This window comes from Lucilia sericata, unplaced genomic scaffold (assembly GCF_015586225.1).
Source record: "Lucilia sericata isolate MDLA Ls3-8-SP2 unplaced genomic scaffold, ASM1558622v1 Contig001443F_arrow, whole genome shotgun sequence".
In the NCBI taxonomy this organism is placed as follows: Eukaryota; Metazoa; Arthropoda; class Insecta; order Diptera; family Calliphoridae; genus Lucilia; species Lucilia sericata.
Window position 1 is genome coordinate 95,744 of NW_023995375.1, and position 23,905 is coordinate 119,648.

The 23,905-nt window shown below is 29.6% G+C and overlaps 2 protein-coding genes across 6 annotated transcripts in view; one reads left to right on the forward strand and one right to left on the reverse strand.

The window, feature by feature from the left end:
• The window catches only part of LOC119611414 (LIM and senescent cell antigen-like-containing domain protein 1), a 49,828-nt gene extending 37,400 nt beyond the window's left edge, over window positions 1-12,428 (forward strand). For 2 of the 5 annotated variants that reach the window (XM_037966985.1, XM_037966986.1), the window contains 6 exons: window positions 10,118-10,237; window positions 10,304-10,609; window positions 10,691-10,832; window positions 11,628-11,744; window positions 11,824-11,965; window positions 12,040-12,428. In XM_037966985.1, coding sequence (XP_037822913.1) covers window positions 10,134-10,237; window positions 10,304-10,609; window positions 10,691-10,832; window positions 11,628-11,744; window positions 11,824-11,965; window positions 12,040-12,236 — 1,008 coding nt within the window. In that variant the 5' untranslated portion in view covers window positions 10,118-10,133 and the 3' untranslated portion in view covers window positions 12,237-12,428. Of the gene's footprint in view, window positions 1-3,489; window positions 3,641-3,944; window positions 4,102-9,879; window positions 10,031-10,117; window positions 10,238-10,303; window positions 10,610-10,690; window positions 10,833-11,627; window positions 11,745-11,823; window positions 11,966-12,039 lie in introns of those variants that run through there. The other 3 variants (XM_037966984.1, XM_037966983.1, XM_037966982.1) reach the window with 3 other exon arrangements.
• A 3,229-nt stretch (window positions 12,429-15,657) lies between these two features.
• On the reverse strand, window positions 15,658-17,920 carry LOC119611411 (inositol polyphosphate 1-phosphatase-like). Its single transcript, XM_037966978.1, has 4 exons — window positions 17,742-17,920; window positions 17,404-17,661; window positions 16,965-17,238; window positions 15,658-16,910 (listed from the first exon to the last, which is right to left on the reverse strand). Exons 2-4 carry the CDS (start codon window positions 17,620-17,622, stop codon window positions 16,258-16,260), a joined length of 1,146 nt encoding a protein of 381 aa, XP_037822906.1. The 5' UTR covers window positions 17,623-17,661; window positions 17,742-17,920; the 3' UTR covers window positions 15,658-16,257.
• Window positions 17,921-23,905: the final 5,985 nt, after the last annotated feature.

Sequence of the window (23,905 nt, forward strand, 5' to 3'; positions counted from 1 at the left end):
TACATATGAATATTTCCTGATCAAATCTGAAAACAGTTAGGAAATGAGTTCGTTATGTTATCACTTATAATAAATATTCGGTATATTTTGGCAATCAATTGTTTTAAATTTATTTATGACGTAATCTATCTGAAATATTGCATTTTCAATGATTTAAGAAGAATCGCAATTAAATAAAAACAAGTAAGAAATTATAGTCGGGCGGGGCCGACCATATGATACCCTACACCAGTTATGAATATTAAATGTGATTTATTTTTCATAATATCGCATTTATCTTCAATATTCCCTTGTTCCGATACATTTAAGCAATTTATGGATGAAAAACTAATTTTCTGAAAGAGGCTTTATATGGGGGCTAGGGGCAAATATGGACCAAGCCCGATAAAATTTTTTGAATATATTTATATTTACATAATATTTTATTGTGCTGAATTTCATCGCGATATTTGTGTTTATAAGTTAATTTGGGACATTCAAGTAATTTTCTGAAGGGGACTTTGTATGGGAGCTAGGGTCAAATGGGGCCCGATCTTTATGAAATTTGGCAGGGTTATCAAGACTTCTATAAAACTTAGTTGTGCCGTATTTTATCGATATGTCTGTATATTTAACATAATTATGAGCTCAGAAGCCCTTTTCGGGGGGTTCTGTTCTATGGGGGCTAGGTGAAATAATGGACCGATTTTAACCATTTTCAATAGGCTTCGTCCTTGCGTGCCAAATTTCATCCAATTATCTTGAAAATTGCGACCTGTAGCTTGCGCACAAGGTTTACATGGACAGCCAGCCAGCCAGCCAGACGGACGGACGGACGGACATAGCTTAATCGACTCAGAAAACGATTCTAAGCCGATTGGTATACTTTAAGGTGGGTCTAGGACGAATATTTTTATATGTTACAAACATCAGCTCAAATCCAATATACCCTCCCCACTAAAGTGGTGTAGGGTATAAAAATCAAGAAAATTTCGGTAGAGCTTCGAATAAATGAAAATTCTGACATAACCTTGTAGTTATTTTATAATTGTAATATTATTTTTATAAATTAAATCTAAAAACAAAATATTCAAAATGTTCCACCATTTCTTCGCTATCATTTGCCTTAATTTGACAATTAAAACTTTTTTTTTTCATAAATAATGTTTTGTTTATTCTCTCTTTTGTTATTTTCTTTAATCAAAGCAAGAAAACAATGAAAAGAAACAACACCTCCTGTTATAAAAATTTCTTACAGAATTTGTAAAAAGCAACGACAACAAAAAATTAGAAATAAAAAAATTTTGTAAACATAAACAAGGTCATTCATACGTAGCAACAAAAAAAGAACGGCAACAACAATTCAATAAAAAATGTGGACTCTGCCAGAGACAATCGCGACAAAAATCACGTAGCAACAAGTTGATGTTTACAACAAAATATGTTTTTACATAATGTATGTATGATTGGTAGGTAGTTGTTGTTATTCTTATAAGATTATTTAGTTGTTGTTGCTGATATGAATGTGTATATTTAATTTATCTAATTAAAAAACAAACTCAAAGTATGTATGAAGAAAACAACAAATTCTAGAAAATCAAAATAAAAACTAAGAAATGTGTTTACAGCAACATTTGTCTAGCATTATAACAATAACAAGAAAATAAGGAAGGTCTAGTCGGTCATCTTTGGCATGACAAAAAAAACAATAACACCCAGCCCTTCTGGCTAAAAAGAAAACAACAAAAACCCAAAACATAGACTAGAACAAAACAACAAAATCAAAAACCTGCTGTTTTTTAATGTAAATAATACCTACAATTAAGTAATCTCGCAACAACAACAACATTTATTACATTTTATACATGTTGCTTGTATTGTTTACGTTTTTTTGACTAAAATCAAGCATGACGTAGTATAATATGGGTATTTTCTATTTTGTTTTTATCGTAATTTTCACGTACACACTTGCGTATAATAGACTTCTTTCCATTAGAGAACATTTACATACATATTTCTATTTTAAAAATTAAAATTATTAATAATAAATAAATGATACATATTAAAACATTTCTAGATTAAATTTCAAAATAAAACCACGAATGAAAATAAACAACTATACAAGGAAGTTGAAATTACATACACAAACTAGGTATTTCATATAAATATGTATGTATGTGTGTATTTTGAAATAACGGAAATTTTATTCATATGCAAATATTATACAAAAAATTGCAATAGTCTTTTTGGGTTCATATAATTGTTTGCACTAACTTAATTAAATAGTTTAAATATTTCCCTCATAGTGTTTGAAAGCATAAAACATAGTGTTTGAAAGCATAAACAACATAAAACTCCAGGAAATATGAAGATCAATGATAACTTCTTTCATTTCCCACCAAAAATCAAAAATTTTTAATTAAAAGCTTAAAAGCAACTTTTTTAAGAAGATTAAAGAATCGAAAGCTGTAATAATATTTACTATCCATCAAAAATAATCTCTTTGAGCAAAAAGTTAAAAAATCTATTTGAGTAAAAACATAAAACTTAGTCGCTAGCTAGACCCTTACAAAAATTAGTGAAATTTTTTTTATTTTTAAGGAAACTAGAAGAGCTAGAGCTAAAAGGATCAAAATTTGTGATCATTTTCATCCTAAGTGGAGATGTAAGAGTCCATTTTCTAAATAAAAAGTCTTCTAAAGCCAAAAGAATCAAAATTAAAGTGAAAACTTAAAGTCCCATTTTTAAGGAAATTAAAAGAGCTAGACCCAAATCTGTCAACAAAATTTTTGATCGTTTCTCACCTTCGTGAGAAGTATATACATATGTATGTATGTACATATATAAGGTCTTCATTCAGTTTGTTATCTTTTCAATATAGCATTCCGAGTTCATAAAGTATGTATATGTACATATGTATGTACATATGTACTTATATTCTGGATCCTTTTACATAGCTTAGACGATTAAGCTGTATCCGTCAGCCCGTCCGTCCATCTGTAAATTTGTAAAATTAATTTTCTAAAGACTCCAGATATCTTCATTAACCAAATCTTCAATAGTTCTACCACATATGCTATCTAGAAACTTTGTGTTTATTTTTAAAGGAAACTGGTATCTCAGTTTCATTTTCTTTACAAATTTGAAGAAACTAGAAGAATTATTATGCCAATTTAATTCAAAAAGGCTTAACTTTAATTTCCTTTTAAATAATAAAATATATATAAAAGCTGATTGTTATAATAATTGTTGTATTTAACAGTATACTAAAGATTTGCTACTCTCTAACAGATGGCGCTTTGACAAACTGTTAAATTTTAATTGGAAATAAACAACGTTGCATATTTAAAGTACTGTAGTATTTATATTTAAGTGGATATTTTTAATTATTTAATAATAAATATTATAAAAAATGATGAATTTATATTACTTTATGTTTACATACATAACACTAATAATTTATTAAAATTTCTTTATTTTTCTATTTTACAGAACTACTATATTTGCACATTTTAAGTACTTATCTCATACAACTGTGGGCACTAGTTGGTAGATTTTTTTTATTTCTTATTGTAGAGTAGATCCATTAAAAAATTAAGAGAGCTAGAGCATTTATAGTTGTTTTTATATAAATTTAGTTAAATTTAGTGTTAAATTAAAGGTAATTTCTTAAAAAAAAACATATTAAAATATGGAATAAACAATCAGTTACAAAGTATATTTGTTATATTTAATAAATTGTTAAATTTCTTTTGTGGTGTGTGATAAAAATGAAGAAATCTGTTATCTAGACTTTGCCAAATTTGGGAGGAGATCCGCAAGACAATAAAGAAATAAAATAAAAAAAAACACAGTGAAATGTGAAGTAGAAAATCCAAAAAAGAATTTATTGGTTGCTGCTGGTATATTTCTCAATCAAATTGTACATGTGAATACAAAACTCAATTCCATATTAACCTTTATGGATTTGAGTATTTTGTTTTTACAATTTCAATCAGTTTGTTGAGAAATTTTGCAGTGTTAACGTGTGTGAAATCGGTGCAATAAATTTTTGCTTATTGTTGTTGGTTTAACTCTACTATTTAACGAAATACGAAATTCCCTAAATATGCCACCCGTTGAGTAAGCATTGTCAAAAGAAATTAACATGAACAACAACAAAAAAATACCAACAAAGTGACATAATTCTTGTGTTTATTTAATCCAAAAGAAAAATCTGAATAAACATAGTATATAAATATCTAAAATTTACATAATATTTACTTAAGATTTAGTTTTTCATAATTCAAAATTACTCTACAGGTGTATTACAACAACACAATTATATTCATTCATTAATTTTTACAACAAACAACAAGTGTATTAGAAAAAAATCTAATTATGGTGTTCAACTTTACATCCGACGCCCATACACTTATAACATAAAAGACAACATAAATATTGAAAATCGCCGACAAATTTTATACAAATTTAATAGAATTCTGTGTCATTATAATGAATATATAAAATGTTTTGGTTGTTCAATGATCACACAACCTCTGAGTATTTGTTTTTTTTCAGAATTTAAATTTGCATTTTTACTCCGACCCTCTCTCATTTACGTTTTACTAAATTGTTAAAAGTGTTGTCTAGTTTTCGAATTAAAAAAAAAACGCCATACATTGAAAAAGAATCTGAGATATATTGAAAAATGTGTATAAATAACAAGTAAGAAAGTATAGTCGGGCGTGGCCGACCATATGATACCCTACACCAGTTATGAATATTAAATGTGATTTATTTTTCATAATAAAGCATTTATCTTCAATATTCCCTTGTTCCGATACATTTAAGCAATTTATGGATGAAAAACTAATTTTCTGAAAGAGGCTTTTTATGGGGGCTAGGGGCAAATATGGACCAAGCCCGATAAAATTTTGTGAATATATTTATATTTACATAATATTTTATTGTGCTAAATTTCATCGCGATATTTGTGTTTATAATTATTATAAGTTAATTTGGGACATTCAAGTAATTTTCTGAAGGGGACTTTGTATGGGAGCTAGGGTCAAATGGGGCCCGATATTTATGAAATTTGGCAGGGTCATCAAGACTTTTATAAAACTTAGTTGTGCCGTATTTTATCGATATATCTGTATATTTAACATAATTATGAGCTCAGAAGCCCTTTTCGGGGGTTCTGTTCTATGGGGGCTAGGTGAAATAATGGACCGATTTTAACCATTTTCAATAGGCTTCGTCCTTGGGTCAAATAAAACGTGCGTGCCAAATTTCATCCAATTATCTTGAAAATTGCGACCTGTAGCTTGCGCACAAGGTTTACATGGACAGCCAGCCAGCCAGCCAGCCTGCCAGACGGACGGACGGACATAGCTTAATCGACTCAGAAAACGATTCTAAGCCGATTGGTATACTTTAAGGTGGGTCTAGGACGAATATTTTTGTATGTTACAAACATCAGCACAAATCCAATATACCCTCCCCACTAAAGTGGTGTAGGGTATAAAAAACGTATTGAAGTATTAATTATAATCGTTTATCTTCGAATATCATTACATCTGAGCAATGCTGATATCTTAAAACACAAAACTAATAATGTTTAATTCATGCGAAAAGTCCACATACCGGTATAGAAGTAAAACATAGCTTATGTCTATAAATATAGTACAACAACTATAAAATTTCATTAACAAATATGTACCTCCAAATATTTTGGACCTAAAATTAGGATCTCTATAGGCGGATGAAGGAAGAGTCAATGATAAGACAAATCGTTGGAAGAAAATGAAGAGCATAATCTACGAAAACTAGCGAAACGTATGGTTAGATCTTCCCTGGAGTGGAATCGCCAAAGATCTCGACTAAACCGGCGACCTAATGTAAAAAATATCAAATGCAAGTGTTATTCATATATCTGAATCTGACGAATTTGATAAAGTCTCTTTGATTACTAAATTATTGAAGTTTAACTTTTGACATAATATCGGGTGAAATATCAACATAAGATAGTTTTTACATACTCCACTTGAATAGAGGACTAACAGCAGCTTGCTGCACAATCACTGCAACTATTTTCACTTTATTCTCATAGAAATAAATGAAGAAGAATTATGTTCTTAAACCGCTCTAAGGTCACGGATAAAGAAACCTTCTTGGCTTCTTATAAGGTTATTGCTTTATTATGTTGCTCGGGATTGGTCACAAAATGACTGTTAAGAATTGCGGAAATCATGGAATGTCATCGGATAGGTAATATTAAGCAGTTGAAATATATGATTTTAGTGCATGCAAGGAGAAGATTAATTTGGATTAACTCTGATTAAGATACAATCCTTATTGGTCCTCATGGACCGTAGCTACTATTTAATCAGGGTCTCATAACACCTCCAGCCATCCTTACCCAGTATCAATAAAAGAAAACAATTTTTAAAATATTTGTCATATCAAATCCTACATCCGTATGGAGAGACTGCAAATTGCCAATAATCTACCTAGAATCCCTCTAAGTCCTGGTCCACACATAGAAACTTTTGTTTCATAAACTACGTATTAATTGCATTGATTTGTTGTTGTACGAATGAGAAGAATAACAAAACAAAACAAGTTTCCGAGTACGAGAAACTCCGTACCGCGAGAGAGATGAATGATATTCTTTCTCTCTCACTCAAAATCAAAAGTTTCCCAAAAAAAGTTTCCTAGTGTGGACCGGCAGTAAGGAATTTCATATGAGACTCTCGTTTCAATTTTCAAAGAGCAAAAAGCACTAAAATGACAGCACTTTATATATTTTTTACCACAGTATGAGTGAATGTGGTTTTTATCTGTCTGTCAATGAATTCTGTTGTAGTTGTTATTAATAGTGTTTTATGCGCCCACGATTATCTCATAATTTATAATTTCAATTGAATTGTTTGCAAAAAAATATGTCCCAATTAATGTTTTTTTTGTAACTCAAAGATAAACTGTAAATGTTTTAGTTTCATTTAGATCATCACTATTGTAATATGTATTGTTACAATTTCTATTTAAGTTTTTGTTTGAATTTAACGCGCCACATGTTGGTTGCAGTATATTTGAAATTTGTTTTGCTTTAAGTTGTTAGTAAATTGTTTGTCTAGTTGTATCTATAGTAAGAGTATTTTTAATTTTATTTTATGTAGATTTCAAGATTTCAAATTGATGATTCAAATTTTGTGTATGCTTTTTTCTTTTCTTTTTCATTTGTTTAGTTTAATATCCAGATGTTTATATTTTTAAAATTTGTTTTTGATATGACGTCATTATTTATTTTTAGTTGTATCTTCGTTTGAGACTTTTTTTGGACTCTCTTTCTCTTCCCTGTTGTATAGTGATCTCTATAGTACTCTTGAAAGTATGCTATATTTGTCATTAAGTTTGGCTGGCATGCAGAAAAAAAACTCTTTATAAAAATTATATTGCAGAAAGGGGGAATTTCACTTTTAACATTCTTCTTTTCTCATTAAAAATTATTTTAGAATGTTGATGAGTTAAATTTTGTTTAATTTAACTACAATAAACGAAATAAAATATTTCAGTAGCCAGAGAATGGAGTAAGATACTAGTTGTCTTCTTAAGCATGTAAATTATTTTGAACTTTTAGCGATAAAAAGTTCAAATATTTTGTATAAATAATAAATTAAATTTGATTAAAGCAAAAGAAAAGAGTTTTAAAAAGTTAACATTATATGTTTATAATATAAGAAGAAAATTTTTGAGAATTGCAGTCAGTGGGTGTTGTTCAGAAAATGCAAATATTTAGATATGTCAGTCTTATAGTAAATTAATATGTGATCCTGGTCTTGAAGAAGTTACCAATGGTTTATTACGCACTTTTTAAACAAAATTCTTTTTATAAACCATTAATAACATTATTATTCGTTAATGAATACAAACCAGTAGAATTGAACAAAAACTTGGTGGTTTCATTACCTGAATATCGAATGTAAATATTGATCTTGGCATTGTAGTGAATGTCAAGATCAAATCTTACTGGTCTTCATAATTTCTTTCAATGGTTTTCTAACAAGTTTATTCTTTATGTCAAGAGTGAGTGAGAGTGTCTTGCTCTAAAGTATTTGTGGGAAGTATCCTAGCTAAGAAGCATCTATTCCCCTAGTAAATAGATCCCACTATGGCTGTTGTCTTGTGCTAGGTTAGGTTAGCAGGTTGTCCTCAATTTACGTCACTAGGGACACACGTAAGTCCATCGTATTGATACCTTTGTGGTGCCTGAAAAGAGAGAATGGTCGACGTATTAGTACCATTCGATCTGAAAAACTCTGGAAACCTATCCGAACCATTTAGTCGCACGATTTATGGAATCTATCTTGGGGATATTCACGTCAGTTACTTGCTACCTTGCGGATTCAGTCTATGATCATCGACGGCAGGGCATTCAGCAGCTTCTGCAGAAGTCATTACTTTTGTCTAGTGGTAATGATTTGAACTGGTTACCAATAGACAATGATTACTCTACATAGAGGATAGGACCAGTAAGTCACCATATGTCCCAATATGATTCACTGTATAACCGATTTTACTTACGCCTCGATATTTTATTCTTTTCTGGTACGCTGTCCATGTTGCTCGGAAAACATTACTGGATATTCAAGGGCATGTTAGCCCCTTCTTGGTGTGATTGCAATCCGGGTGAAAAGAGGTGCTACCTGTACCTCAAGTCTGACGGGACTATAAACTGGTGGTTTCAAACTTGCGCGGAAAAAATTTTGGTTAAAATACTAACTATGAAATCTATATTTCGGGAAAGGTTCGGTGCTGGTACCGAAAATGAAGATTTCGTCAACCCGTATACCTAGAATGAGTGTGTCGAATCTTTTTCCCAATGAATATGTCTTATAAATAAAAAGTGTACTGGATTAAATGGTGATGGATGAAAAGTATCATCCAAGTAATATGTAACATTGGATTTTCCTTCCTTTTCAGTGTATGTTCAGGGATTAATCTGTTCATACCGGACTTACCACAATATATTCTTTGTGAATAAGAGGAGATTATGGTGAGAGATCAAGCACTGGAGCAAAGTGCTTGTATATAGCACCATGTAAAAGTATTGCCGCCTGCGTGTATGAACCATTGGGCAGATATGAGATCGTGGTCAATCAGAACAGAAAAACAAAGCCCCTTGTGAATCTAGGATCTACATTAAAAACTCGAAAATCTTTTACTTAATCATATCAGCTGATAAGGTTAAGTCTAAAAATGTATTGGACTGTAATAGAGCCGTAATCGAATACTCTTCCAGTCATAAGCTCGGCATTATGGACGACTATGAAATAACGAATGCATATGTAATAAAGGAAACTTGACGAATAACAAATCGTTCGACCCAACGGGAACTGAGTTAAATAAAATGGGCGAGAGAATCCCATGCATTCACTTGGAATAATGAAACATATGTACCTACCAATGTTGCGGGTGTATTTTAAATTTAAATTTTAAGAAATAACTTTTTAAGTAAATTAAAATCTCTGTGTTTTGAATTTAAATAATATCTAAAAGCAATTTAATTCGGTCCATTATATTCTTTTGTTGTCCAATGAAATGTAGAAAATAAAATTTAAGGAAGTTGACCAATCCATCAACAAAAACATATACGGTCACGAATAATGAAAAAAACCTTCCATTTTAAAAAACTTATCAATTCCTAAAATTTAATAAACACAAATCTGCATTGAAATTATAAAATTATGTCCACAACTGTGTAGTATATATTCTTAACCAAATATAAACATTCCAAGTATACAACTGATATCGAACGTTTTATTTTATTTGTCCAAGTGAAGTAAGCGTAATATTTTTTGCGGTGTTAAAACGTGATTCACAATTTGATAAAATACAACCACTTACAATAGCTAAATCTTAAAGGTTTTCGAAAAATTAAAAAGAAATCAGCAGTATACTATAAAACGTCGTTACAGAAGGACTGAATTTAAGAAAAACTAAATTTTGAAAAAAAAATGATTAAAATGGAAAGATCTTTTAGCAGAAGTCAAAGCCAATGTGCCGAGTATAAATTCAAATATTTCTTTTAAATACATAAATAATACAAATAGATAACTAATTAACTTCTTAAATTTTCTTAATATAATTTTAGATTACAGGCAGCTAACATGTCGTTGGACAATTTACATTGTACCCGATGTGCCGATGGTTTTCAGCCAAATGAAAAAATAGTCAATTCAAATGGTGAATTGTGGCATACGCAATGTTTTGTGTAAGTAGCTAAAGGATTGTTTTTATCAGCAAAATAAGTTACTAAATTGTGTATTTCGATTATCAGTTGTGCCCAATGTTTCCGCTCTTTTCCCGATGGCATTTTCTATGAATTCGAGGGTCGTAAATATTGTGAACATGATTTTCATGTCTTATTTGCACCCTGCTGCAATAAATGTGGTGAATTTGTTATTGGACGCGTTATCAAAGCCATGTCGGCCAGTTGGCATCCACAGTGTTTCCGTTGTCAGTTGTGTGCCAAAGAATTGGCTGATAGCGGTTTTATACGTAATCAAAATCGTGCCTTATGTCATGAGTGTAATGCCAAGGTTAAGGCTGAAATAACTGGTCGTTATGTGTGCCAAAAATGCCAGTAAGTTGAAAATGTTTAGGAAATTTGTTTTTTTGATATTTAAAATTTGTTTTTTTTTTTTTTTTGTATTTTACTTTAAAGCGGTCTTATTGATGAGGAACCTTTGCGTTTCCGTGGTGAAGTTTATCATGGTTATCATTTCAATTGTACTGCTTGCGGCCAAGAATTAGATTCAACCGCAAGAGAGGTTAAAAGTCGTCCAGGTTTGGCAGCTAATGATATGGTGAGTGAATTCTGGAGTTATTTTTACTAAATGATCTATAAGAGACGTTTAGCATGACTTTGATGACACTCAGAAAAGTCCAAATTATTCTCAGGAAGTGTTATTTGTGTTAGTGCCTGTGAGTGGCAGGGGAAACGCAAATTTGTAGACATAGCGGGACTATATGGGAACGGTTTAAAGTGCTAGTAATGATCCGTTCACAGTAGCATTTGAGGAAACTGCACCAACCTGCTCTGAATTGTGATAATGTAGTTATTGAATTCCTGGGCAATTGTTTCTCACAATCCGAGATTGCCGAGGGTGTTCGTTTAGGACCCTGTTGCATTTGTAGCTTTTAATGGCTATAGAAACCGCCATTTGATGAAACATTTCCCGGCGCTAGCAATTTACAGTCTGTTGACGTCCAATGGTATGAGATTTTGGATGACGTGTCTAGAAGGAGGATTCTGCATAATAATCTGATGCTTCGGTCTTAGAATTGGGATTACCCGAGCGACGCTCCAGATATCTGAAATCACCAGTTGATGAATAGAGAGTTCCAAAAGGTTGTTAGATATTCCAAAACAATTACACCGAGTTTTTTAGCATTAACATCGAGATCTTTTGAGGGTTTTGATTTAAGATTTTGTTCTCTTAAGAATTTTTCAATAAAATACTTTTTTACGCCAAAATTTTACAAAAGTACACCAAACCACAAACACTAGCTTTTTTTCTAAAAATATACATACATACAACATTATAAATTATTCTCAAGGTCATTTTACTAACTTTGTATTTTTCTCCGTATTATTTTAGAATGAATTATATTGCCTGCGTTGTCATGATAAAATGGGTATACCAATTTGTGGCGCCTGTCGTCGTCCCATAGAAGAACGTGTTGTCACTGCCCTGGGCAAACACTGGCATGTAGAGGTTCGTATTAAACAAAAAATTGTGATAAACACCAAACACAATTACTAACAATAACATCCGTCCATATTATTTTATTTAGCATTTTGTATGTGCCAAATGTGAAAAACCATTCTTGGGACATCGTCATTATGAGAAACGTGGCCTGGCATATTGTGAAACTCATTATCATCAATTGTTTGGCAATTTATGTTTTGTATGCAATCAAGTTATAGCCGGAGATGGTAAGTTGAAATATTTGAAATTTTTTGCAAAAAAAATATTAAATAATTTTTGTGTTTTTGTAACAATCATAAAGTTTTCACGGCCCTTAATAAAGCCTGGTGTGTACATCATTTTGCCTGTTCTGTGTGCGATACAAAAATGACTCAGAAATCGAAATTCTATGAATATGATGAGAAGCCAGTTTGTAAGAAATGTTATGAACGTTTCCCCACTGAGCTTAGAAAGCGTTTAAGAACAGCTCATGAAATGACTATGAATAAGAAAATGTAAATTTAACAAATCTGTTAAAAAACAAAACAAAATACGATTTTATAAAACAAAAACAAAACAAAACAAAATACAATACCTACAAAATAGTGCCTTGAAAAATAACAATATTAAACAATAATGAAACCTTAAATAGTACACTGCAACCGAATAATAATTCTAATAAATAAAAGAAACAAATTGTTTTAAACTAAAGTCAATAATTAATAATAATTAGTTGTTTTAAACTAACCTTTACAAATTATTTCTTAAATAGAAATAATGCGAAATACAAGTAATTTTTAAATTTATTTTAATATTTTTTTTAATGTATAAAAAAGCACAAACAAAGCCATAGTAAAATTGTTTTAAAGTAACAACAATAAATTATAACAAAACGAAAATAAATTTTTATAAAAAATTAAACAAACAATAAAAAAAAAATTGAGTTTTTGTGTTAAAACAAACAACAACTGCCTACCAAAAAAAAACAAAAACCATATTCTCGAAATGTTTTAAATAATTTTTATTTAAAACAAGTATTTCTTCTATTTAACTTTATTATAATTAAATATTTTTGTATTTTCTTTCTTAATTTTAATTGTAATCATTTGTTTTATTGTATGTCTTTTTCATTAAATGTTGTAAATTTATTTTAATATACACGTCTTAATTTGTTTCGTTTATTCTTAACAGTGTTTTTTTTTTTCTTATTTAATTTGGTCTTTTCCTTTTTAGCAGCTATGTTAATTTCTGTTTTATTAAATTTCCCCATTTAAATGGTAACAATATTTATAAAGGAATTTATATAATTTTAAGGATTTTTATTGTAGTTTGAGTCATTATTAATTTATAATTGTTTTTAATATCGTAATGCAATAAAAATCACTTTTAAAACAAATAAATGCAATAATAACAATTCCAGTTCATGGTAAGAATATGCTCCCGAACAATTTTGTATAATTTTATTACTCGCTAGAATTTAACAATTTGAAGAACAAAAAAGTACCAAGATTTTCAGAAATTTGTGTATTTAATTTTTATTTAATTTAAACTATATTCACTAGCATACATATATGATGTACTATACGAACAGATTACACTATAGACTAAACTATGGATTAGACTATAGACTTGACTATAGACTAGACTATAGTTAGGACTACAGACTATACACTAGCCTATAGACTAGGCTATAGACTACACTATAGACTAGACTTTAGACTAGACTATAGATTATACTATAGACTAGACTATAGACTAGACTATAGACTAGACTATAGACTAGTCTATAGACTAGACTATAGACTAGACTATAGACTAGACTATAGACTAGACTATAGACTAGACTAGACTATAGACTAGACTATAGACTAGACTATAGACTAGACTAGACTATAGACTAGACTATAGACTAGACTATAGACTAGACTATAGACTAGACTATAGACTAGACTATAGACTAGACTATAGACTAGACTATATACTAGACTATAGACTAGACTATAGACTAGACTATAGACTAGACTATAGACTAGACTATAGACTAGACTATAGACTAGACTATAGACTAGACTATAGACTAGACTATAGACTAGACTAGCGACTAGACTAGATACTACTAGACTAGACTATAGACTAGACTATAGACTAGACTATAGACTAGACTATAGACTAGACTATAGACTAGACTATAGACTAGACTATAGACTAGACTATAGACTAGTACTATAGACTAGACTATAGACTAGACTATAGACTAGACTTAGACTAGACTATAGACTAGACTATAGACTAGACTATAGACTAGACTATAGACTAGACTATAGACTAGACTATAGACTACACTATAGACTAGCACTATAGACTACGACTATAGACTAGACTATAGACTAGACTATAGACTACTAGACTATAGACTAGACTATAGACTAGACTATAGACTAGACTATAGACTAGACTTATAGACTAGACTAAGACTAGACTATAAGACTAGACTATAGACTAGACTATAGACTAGACTATAGACTAGACTATAGACTAGACTATAGACTAGACTATAGACTAGACTATAGACTAGGACTATGACTAGACTATAGACTAGACATAGACTAGACTAGACTATAGACTAGACTATAGACTAGACTATAGACCTAGACTATAGACTAGACTATAGACTAGACTATAGACTAGACTATAGACTAGACTATAGACTAGACTATAGACTAGACTATAGACTAGAATTATAGACTAGACTATAGACTAGACTATAGACTAGACTATAGACTAGACTATAGACTAGACTATAGACTAGACTATAGACTAGACTATAGACTAGACTATAGACTAGACTATAGACTAGACTATAGACTAGACTATAGACTAGACTATAGACTAGACTATAGACTAGACTAGACTAGACTATAGACTAGACTATAGACTAGACTATAGACTAGACTATAGACTAGACTATAGACTAGACTATAGACTAGACTATAGACTAGACTATAGACTAGACTATAGACTAGACTATAGACTAGACTATAGACTAGACTATAGACTAGACTATAGACTAGACTATAGACTAGACTATAGACTAGACTATAGACTAGACTATAGACTAGACTATAGACTAGACCATAGACTAGACTATAGACTAGACTATAGACTAGACTATAGACTAGACTATAGACTAGACTATAGACTAGACTATAGACTAGACTATAGACTAGACTATAGACTAGACTATAGACTAGACTATAGACTAGACTATAGACTAGACTAGACTATATACTAGACTATATACTAGACTATAGACTAGACTATAGACTAGACCAAAGTACTGAGAGTTGTATGCTTGATTTATAACGATTATTAATGGTGATTAACGCGTAGAATCTCATCTAGAAATCTCCATAGAATTATTATTAGACTAGACCATAGACTAGACTATAGACTAGACTATAGACTAGACTATAGACTAGACTATAGACTAGACTATAGACTAGACTATAGACTAGACTATAGACTAGACTATAGACTAGACTATAGACTAGACTATAGACTAGACTATAGACTAGACTATAGACTAGACTATAGACTAGACTATAGACTAGACTAGACTATATACTAGACTATATACTAGACTATAGACTAGACTATAGACTAGACCAAAGTACTGAGAGTTGTATGCTTGATTTATAACGATTATTAATGGTGATTAACGCGTAGAATCTCATCTAGAAATCTCCATAGAATTATTTAATTTCTGCAATTTATTCCAAAATTAATCGAACCTTTAAAACTTTCTGATTTTATGAATTCTCTTAAATATAAATATGGATATAATTGTGTCTAATTAGTAAATCATGGGACTTATTACCGAAATTTGTTCCTTTTAAATAATTGAAAATATATGAAGATAATACTTTTGACAATAATATTATTTTTTTATTATAAATATTTATTAAAATACACTTTTCAATAGGAATAATATCAAGTACAGTATCAGACCAACAACATTTAAAGCTACCATTTAACATAGAGATTCAATATTAATTATATGCGTATAAACATATAAAATATGAATATACATATACCATGTTTTAATAATTGGTCATTTTCATAAACAGTCAGATTTATTGGGTTTAAACAGAAAGATTTAAGAAAAATATATTCAAAATATTAAGTACAGAAATAATTTACTGTTAAACTAGCAAATCTGGCAGGTGTTGGTATATATGCAAAGAATATTATACGATTTCAAATCCTACAATTTCCATTGTTTTGATGATGATTTATTTCTTAATTTAAAAAATTAAGAATATGGTCGTTTAAGTTTAAAGAATATCTAAAGAAATTGCCACTTAACTAATACAAAAAATATGTTTTTATCAATATCAAATCAATTTTCATTTAACATTTTCAAACTATTTTAAATTATTTTCCACTTAGTTTAACAATTAAAGTAAACTTAAAAACAATTAGGAATTTTTGATTGGAATATATTTATCATTATTATGATAAATCTAAAATATAATTGAACTTAAGATTCAGCTAATTTCTCTAATAAATTATCTAATAATTTTAAATCTCTAACAGCTATTAAACCATTACTATTACACTTCCAATCCTTGTCCGCTCTACCTTCTTCGGTGTCCTCAGTAGCGTTAGTATAAGTCAAAGGTATGGCTTTTCCTTCTTTTATACTTGTTTTAAAATCGATAATATCACCATTTAAGGAACGTAATATAGCTTGGGGTGCACAAGTGTCCCATTTAAACGTGGAAGCTTTACTCAATACATACGCATCTACTTCAGCGGTTATAACTTTTAAAGCTTTATGTCCAGCACCAGCTGAAAATGCAAATTCATAGCCCAAGTCCAGCAATTGCTGTAATAAATCTGCTCGTTCTGAACTCGAAAAAATACCCAACAGTCGTGAGCGTTCTCGGACGTTATCTAGTATTTTGCTGTGTGCCTGTAAGTCGGGTAATGCTATACCCCAAAATAAAGCAGATGTATAGATATTGTCTTCGATTTTATTACCAAATGGTTGGGAAATAACGCCAATGACAGGCAAACCGCTATTGACATCATAGACCCCTATAAGGACTGTAACACAATCCAAGCCAGTGGATGTTATGCCGGGAAAATTGGTGAAAATAGTATCGCCGGATATATATTCAGCGGTGGCATCTGAATAGAAAACAGTTGCTTATGATATGTAATACGTTTATGGTTCCTTCTTACCTATGGGATCAATCCATATACCCAATTGACTATAATCCACATCATTTGGTAATTCAGGCAAATCCTCATGTAGTTCTTTATCAAATTCTACACTACGATGAACTTCTTCGGCTAGAATTTGGGCTGCCTCTTGATGTTGTTCTTGTAAAATTTGTAACAAACATTCCACAGTTTCTGTTACCTCAGCTCCCACCACGATTGGCACATTTTCATCTTGAGAATTTTTAAAGTTAGGTGACTCTTCACCCTTGATATTTTCTTTCATTTCAGGGAACTTAAACGCAAAAAAGCAGATGAAAAAGAAAGATACAAAAACAATTATGTATGTATACATAATAATAAAATAAATGCGAATAAACCAACAACAATATTTTAAAGACTCTCGACGCCTACAGGTTTTTATTGTTGGTTTATATTTTATTTCGTTTTACTAATTTACCTCTTCACCCACATCATGTTTTATAGTTTCCTGGATGAGAACGTCAGCCAAGGTCTTAAAATCATGTTCAAATCTAGCATTCGCCTCATCACCGGTTTTCTCCTGCACCAGCAGTTTCAGTAATTGTTCATTGGAGCGGCAGATTCTGGCAATGTTGGCTGCCTTTTCGGAGGCGTTAATAAGACTTCTTAACAAGTGACGGCTGCTGTTGTCACCCATGATTGATATTGTAAATGAAATGACCTTGTGTTTGTCTTGCTAATTTTTGTGGAAGAAAATACAACTAAATCATTAAGCAACTAATTTAATTAACAAGTAAAAACTTAATTTTTATTTACCTCTGCTCTATAGATTTGTTTATTTTCTTAGTTGTTTTTATTTCATAAACTTTTTCTTTTAATGAAGTATATTTTGTACTTTATATTTGCAATCTATTTTTGGAATGAATTGTTTATAAAAATTTGTCTTGCTTTAATTTTTCTGAGGAATTCTCTTCTAAGTTTGTTGTCTATTTATGGGCGATTGTTTGCAGTGTTGATAAACGTTTTAAAAAGTTATGATTTATGATTTGGTTATTAAAAGGAAACGGAAATAATTATGAAATTTTAAATTTAAATCTCTTCAAAATATATATTTTCAGATAATAGGAAACATATATCTGAAATGTTATTAAAATCGAATAATGTTAATCCATAAATTGTGAAGGTCAAAGTCAAATTATGCAATACCGAGAAACATTATATGTATGTAGTTTTCAGCCGATTTAAATGAAACTCGAGAAAATTATACGATAAAGACCCATGTAAATATATTTTTGTAATTATCTACATATATAAAATTTCCGAAATATGCAAATTAATTAAATTTTAAATACCATATAAAGAATAAGAATAATAAAGAAAAGGCCATATTAGATTCAGTTTTATCACCTACAAATATGGACATGAAATCGAATCAGATTTGTTTTTTTAATGTTTTTCCAAGTATTAATTTCGTTGGCCTGTGTATTTTTACTGATTTATAACACAAGTGTTCTAGAAATGCATAAACAAATAAATATTCAATTAATTTTAAAAAACAATTTTATATAATTTCTTTATTTCAGGTATTAATAATTCGGGGTAAATTCTGTTAGTCATAAAAATGGGGATATATATTATATTTATAAAGTGTTTGCACTAAATTGTCTATAAATTTGTTTTCCCCATTGTGTCATTAAGAAATTTTTACTTAACAGCTGTTTAAACTAACGTTTTACAACACTGTCTATATTAAACAAGTGTTAGGAAGTGTTTAGTATACTCACATATGTGTTTTAATCATTTGTTCATTGTTTACATTTACTAAACTACCATATGACTACGGTATTATGAGCGTTATAAAAGTTTTGTAACACATAAAAAGTCATTAACCGGAAGCCATATAAAAAAAACCTTTAAAAAAGTCGACTATTATCGGCAAAAATAAAGGATAGAGAGAAAAACATAATTAAAGTGTAAATTTAACAAAAATAATTAGAAAATTATCTTAAGAAAAATGTTAGTTTAGATTAAGAGTATACATTTGTTTCTCCCTTTAAGTAATATTACATTAATAAAGGGTATTTAAGCTATAGACTCCACTTGCTATTTCTCGTTTTTGTTTTGCTTTTAATATTTATCATTTTACTTTATACTGACTAGCAAACAGAATAAAAGAATGAAAATAAAAACTTAACTAAGTGCAGGTTTGTTTTTATATCGTTCTATTGTTGTTGTTCCGTTGGCATTTAATAGAAAAATGTATTTATTTATTGTGTGTGTGTGTTTAAGTGGTTAGTTGTATTTAGTTGTTGTATGTATGTAATTTGGATGCTTTTCTGTTTTTGATTCATTTCGCTTTTAAAACCCCAAAGTGTATGTTGTCGTTCGCTCGTTCGGTCTGTCGCGTCTTATTTGCTTTTGGCTTGGATTACAATATATTTTTTGTTGTGCTGCGCATCAGACAAATTTAAAAACCATTTTTTATTTAGCAAGTGAAAAATAAAAAAAGTAAATAATTTTGAATTTCATTCAATTAAGTTGCTTTCATTAAAATGAAGAAAAATTTGCTAAATTATTTTGCCTGAAAAATCAATTGTTAAAAAAAACAAATGAGATTTAAGTGAAAAATACTAAAGAAAAAAACGTATTTACGGGTGGAGTCGCCGACGCTACACTAAATGTGTATTTTATTTTAATTCAACAATAAAAAGAATAAATCAAGTTGATAACAATATAAATTTGTTTAAATTTTAATTGAGAATTAACAACAGAATTTACGTCTAGTTTTATTTTAAAGAAAAAAAAACTAGAAAAAGAACACAAAATACAGTGCGGAAGTTTTGTTGTTGTTCTTACATTCATACAACTTAATTTTAAACTAAAACTAAAACAAAATCTAATTACGTTGTTTTATAACATGAAAATTCAATTATTAAAGAAATAAATTTATAAATAATAACTAAAATAAATACTCAATTAAATTCATTTTGATTGTATACCTAATTTGAACAACAACAACAACAACATCATCAATTAGTGTTTGACATTTATTGCCTTCAACATGGATATAAAATTTGTAAATGTGCTCATTTTGGGCTTCGGTTTCATGTTTGTCTTCACCTCTTTCCAACAATGGGCAATATAGAGGTAAGTTTCCTTATTATTCTTTATTTTATAAATTGTTATACAATTGTGTTCATTAGAAAAACAATAAGCAACTCCCTTACATTCCATTCTTGAGTTTGGGTATATATTTATGTACATACATATCTACATATGCACATACATAGTGTACAAGGGCGCTCGCACGCTCCTTGTTGTTTGTTTACAACAGTTTAATATGTAGTAAATGTTCCATATCTGCCCCACACAACCTACACAGTTTTATCCTTCTGTGGAACGGATGTGTGACTATATGTATGTGTACAAATGTAAGAGCTATAGTTGAAAGCTTCTTCCCCTGGCTCGCTATTTGGTGTTATGTGCGAGGGTAGGTTAAAAATTTATTGAAATAAGCCATTTATCTATAAATGTATATAGTACATGCCTATATAAAATCTAACGTTACTGACTGATTCATGACGCACAGCCTAAACGTTTTGAATCTAGAGTTGAAATACGGACTGGAGATTGGTCTCCTATCAAAAAGATCCACTAAGACTGCTTTTTGGAAAATATAATGTTTAGGGGATAAAAAAGGATTAATTCGGCAAACCGAATATACTGTTTAAAGCTCATCGTCGTTCATTTCAAATTCGGCACATTTAGGAAATAAACGGCTTAAAACTGTATTTTGGTACTATTTTTTTGCACCTATGTTTCTTTTAAACCAGGGAACATATAAAAAATATTTTTGATTCCTTCATAACTGAACGAAAAATAAAAATACTTCTTGAATTTTCTATAATAACATGAAACAGAAACATGAAGTTAAGCTGGAGGTCCACACCACGCGTTCTACGCTTCTTCGCATTCTACGCGGCTGTCAAAAAAGTTGAATCAATGTTGTTGTGTGCTAGAAGTTACAAGCACAAAAGCGTAGGATGCCTTGACGCGTAGAATGCATAAAGTAGATCTACTTTCTACTTTGTAAGCGTCATAAGCGGCGCACGAATATGTCAGCTGATTTTGACAATTTATATTCTATCTTGAATGTGTATTTATCAATTTTAATAACTAAAACGAGTTAAATGTGAAAATAAAAAACAAAAACTTTTAAAAAACGCGAAGTTCTTTGTAAATAAAGCAAAAATTTGACGCTTAAGAAGCGTAGCATGTAACTTGATGCGTAGGATGCAAATAATGTATGAAAAGCACGAAATGCTTTGCCGCGAAGACGCGTAGTGTGAACCTCCAGCTTTAAGCATGTAAGCGATAACTATAAAATAGGACTAATTGGTACTTTTTCGTTCTTTAACTGATACATTTTCAGTTTTCTATAATATTAAAACTATAAACATGACATTAAAAGTCATTACTCAGCTCACCCTCGTATGTTTGCATAAATTGTATAAATTCTAGTTTATTACTTATGTTCATATTCTTATTTCTTTACATTTTTTTTTTTTTAATATCTTTCACTTTTCTTTTGCTCTGTTGCTTTGGTTTGTGTATCATTTGCAATTGCATTTATAATGTCCTTGGCATGCGTCAAGGCTATCAAGTCACTCACCAACAATATGCAGTTATCAAGTATACACAAACACAGATACTTGGTAAACCAACTAACACACACAAACAAATTATTAAATTAAAAAAAAAAAGTTTAGTCGATCAGGTTTTACTTATTTATTTGAAGTAATATTAATTAAATTTATTTACAATAAAATGTATGAGAAATATAGAAAACTGATTTCATAAAAATTTTTGGTTTTTAAAAAACTAATGGTTTTAAGAAAACTTAATAAAACTGCAACATTTGATCGATTTTAATAAATTTAGAGCGGGTTTTTGAGATGGTAATCAAATGCCAATTTATAATCAGATTAGTTAATCTAAAAATAATTTAATCTTATGTTAATCCCCTTTGATGTTTTTTGAGTACAAGATTAAACTTCGCAGTGTTGCCGTACAAAACAACAGAAAACTTCACTGTTTGTTATCAAAACTATGCATATTTTATAAAAAGAAGAAGAAATTTAATATGAAATTAATGAAAACTTAATTAAAAACAAAATTATTTTGAAGTGTCCATAATTTATACTAATCAATAAATAGAACATTTTAATGTTTATATTTATAAAAATTTTATTAATTTTTTTGCATCAGCTGTTTACACTTTTGCATTTCGTGCTTAAGATTAAACCACCTCCATTGGGCGCTTAAACTTGCAAACAAAATTAACTAATTGAGTACTCAAAAACATCTTTCGAGGACTAATTTTAATTTAATCGCTAATCTTTCACCTAAAGATTGACCCTTAGAGATTTAAATAGAGTTTTCGATCTATATCGGATGGTTGTCATTACAAAAGTAATCGAAATATTTTCTGTAACGAAGTGAAAGATTAGACAACTCATGGGAGTTTTCGAAAAGTGTTCATACTACATAAATTTAATTATTTACATTCTATCTACATACATATATATTCATACTTACACATAACAACTGAACTATGTTTTTGGAATAGCAAAGTTGTTTTAAATAATTTTTAGACTGACTTAAAACTTAAAAAAAAGAATCGTGTTATGAATTCCCAATTACTACATATTTAATAAAAAAACGCTAGGTTTGTAAGGTCCTACAATTACAAGTTTCGTTCCCTTTGAAAAGTTAATTTCAGTAAATTTCAATTAAATATATATTTCAATTAACAAATGTTAACTGTTATTTATAGTTTATTGTTAAATATTTTTGTTTTGTTGGCTATAAAGTCAATGAACTTGAAAAACCTCATGGATTAGTAGATCCATACTATAAATTAAAATGAACACACAATTTTAATCACAAAAAAAAAACTAATAATTGAATCAAAAATTAACTTTCAAAGCTTGATATAATATAATAAAAAAGCAGAGATTTTAATAGACGGTACGACTACTCAGTAAATTAGTATATTTACCGAACTTTTTAACACCCACTATAAAAACCAATCCAATGTTGCAAAATTTGGCAAATTTTTTAAGAATGTCATACTGTGTCATTGTATAAAAAATGTCACCTCTTTTTACTTTACATGCAAAGTAATTATGCACATGAATCATTGTGAAGATAAATGCAATATGCGACAATTGGACGCCGATAAAAAAATTTGATTGGTTTTTAAAAATAGATTTGTGCCCACGCTTTTATAGCATCGTCATCACCCTGTATTTTGTAAATAAACCATTTGTGACGAAAACTTTTACTTAAAAGAAAAGAAAAGTTATTTTTTTTTTCAACTATAATATCAAATTGACAAAAAAGCTTAAAAGAAAACAAAGCAAAAAATTGAACATAAATCGTGATTGAATTTGAAAACAAAAGAAAAATAATCGCACTGCATGCATGTTAGTAAATTGAGAATTGTCCAATGAATTTTGATTCAAGTAATTGAAGTTCTTTAAAATACCAGTTAGTTACATTGATACACAATTCCACTTCATACTAGAAACTACTTTAAGTCATAGATATTCAAATATGTATGTACTTAGTTATGTTTTTATACTCTATATTAAATTCAAACAGCTGTAATATGACGTCAAGAAAAACTTGTAATTTTATATAACTATAGTCGTTATATTATTTTTAAATAGGTATTTATGCGGTAAATTTAGATTCTTTATGATGTTTGTAACATTTGGGTATTGCAGTAATTAATTTTATGTTGCCATTCATATCGTATATCTTGTTATGCTTTATATGTCAAAAAAAATGTTTTTTCTTACCCGTCGTTATATTAAAGTATTTAAGTTTATTTTAGAAGAACATAAAACAAAGGATACGAATATTGTCAATTACATGTCATAAAATTAACAGGATAAGAGAAAATGTAGATAGAT

What these genes read in the sequence shown, in the direction of transcription:
- LOC119611411 (XM_037966978.1), bottom strand. Translation starts at nt 17,622, where the DNA reads ATGGGTGACAACAGCAGCCGTCACTTGTTAAGAAGTCTTATTAACGCC. An exon ending in AACATGATGTGGGTGAAGAG is followed by an intron (nt 17,239 to 17,403) that starts GTAAATTAGTAA and finishes TTTGCGTTTAAG; the next exon opens with TTCCCTGAAATGAAAGAAAA. An exon ending in TATATGGATTGATCCCATAG is followed by an intron (nt 16,911 to 16,964) that starts GTAAGAAGGAAC and finishes TTTTCTATTCAG; the next exon opens with ATGCCACCGCTGAATATATA.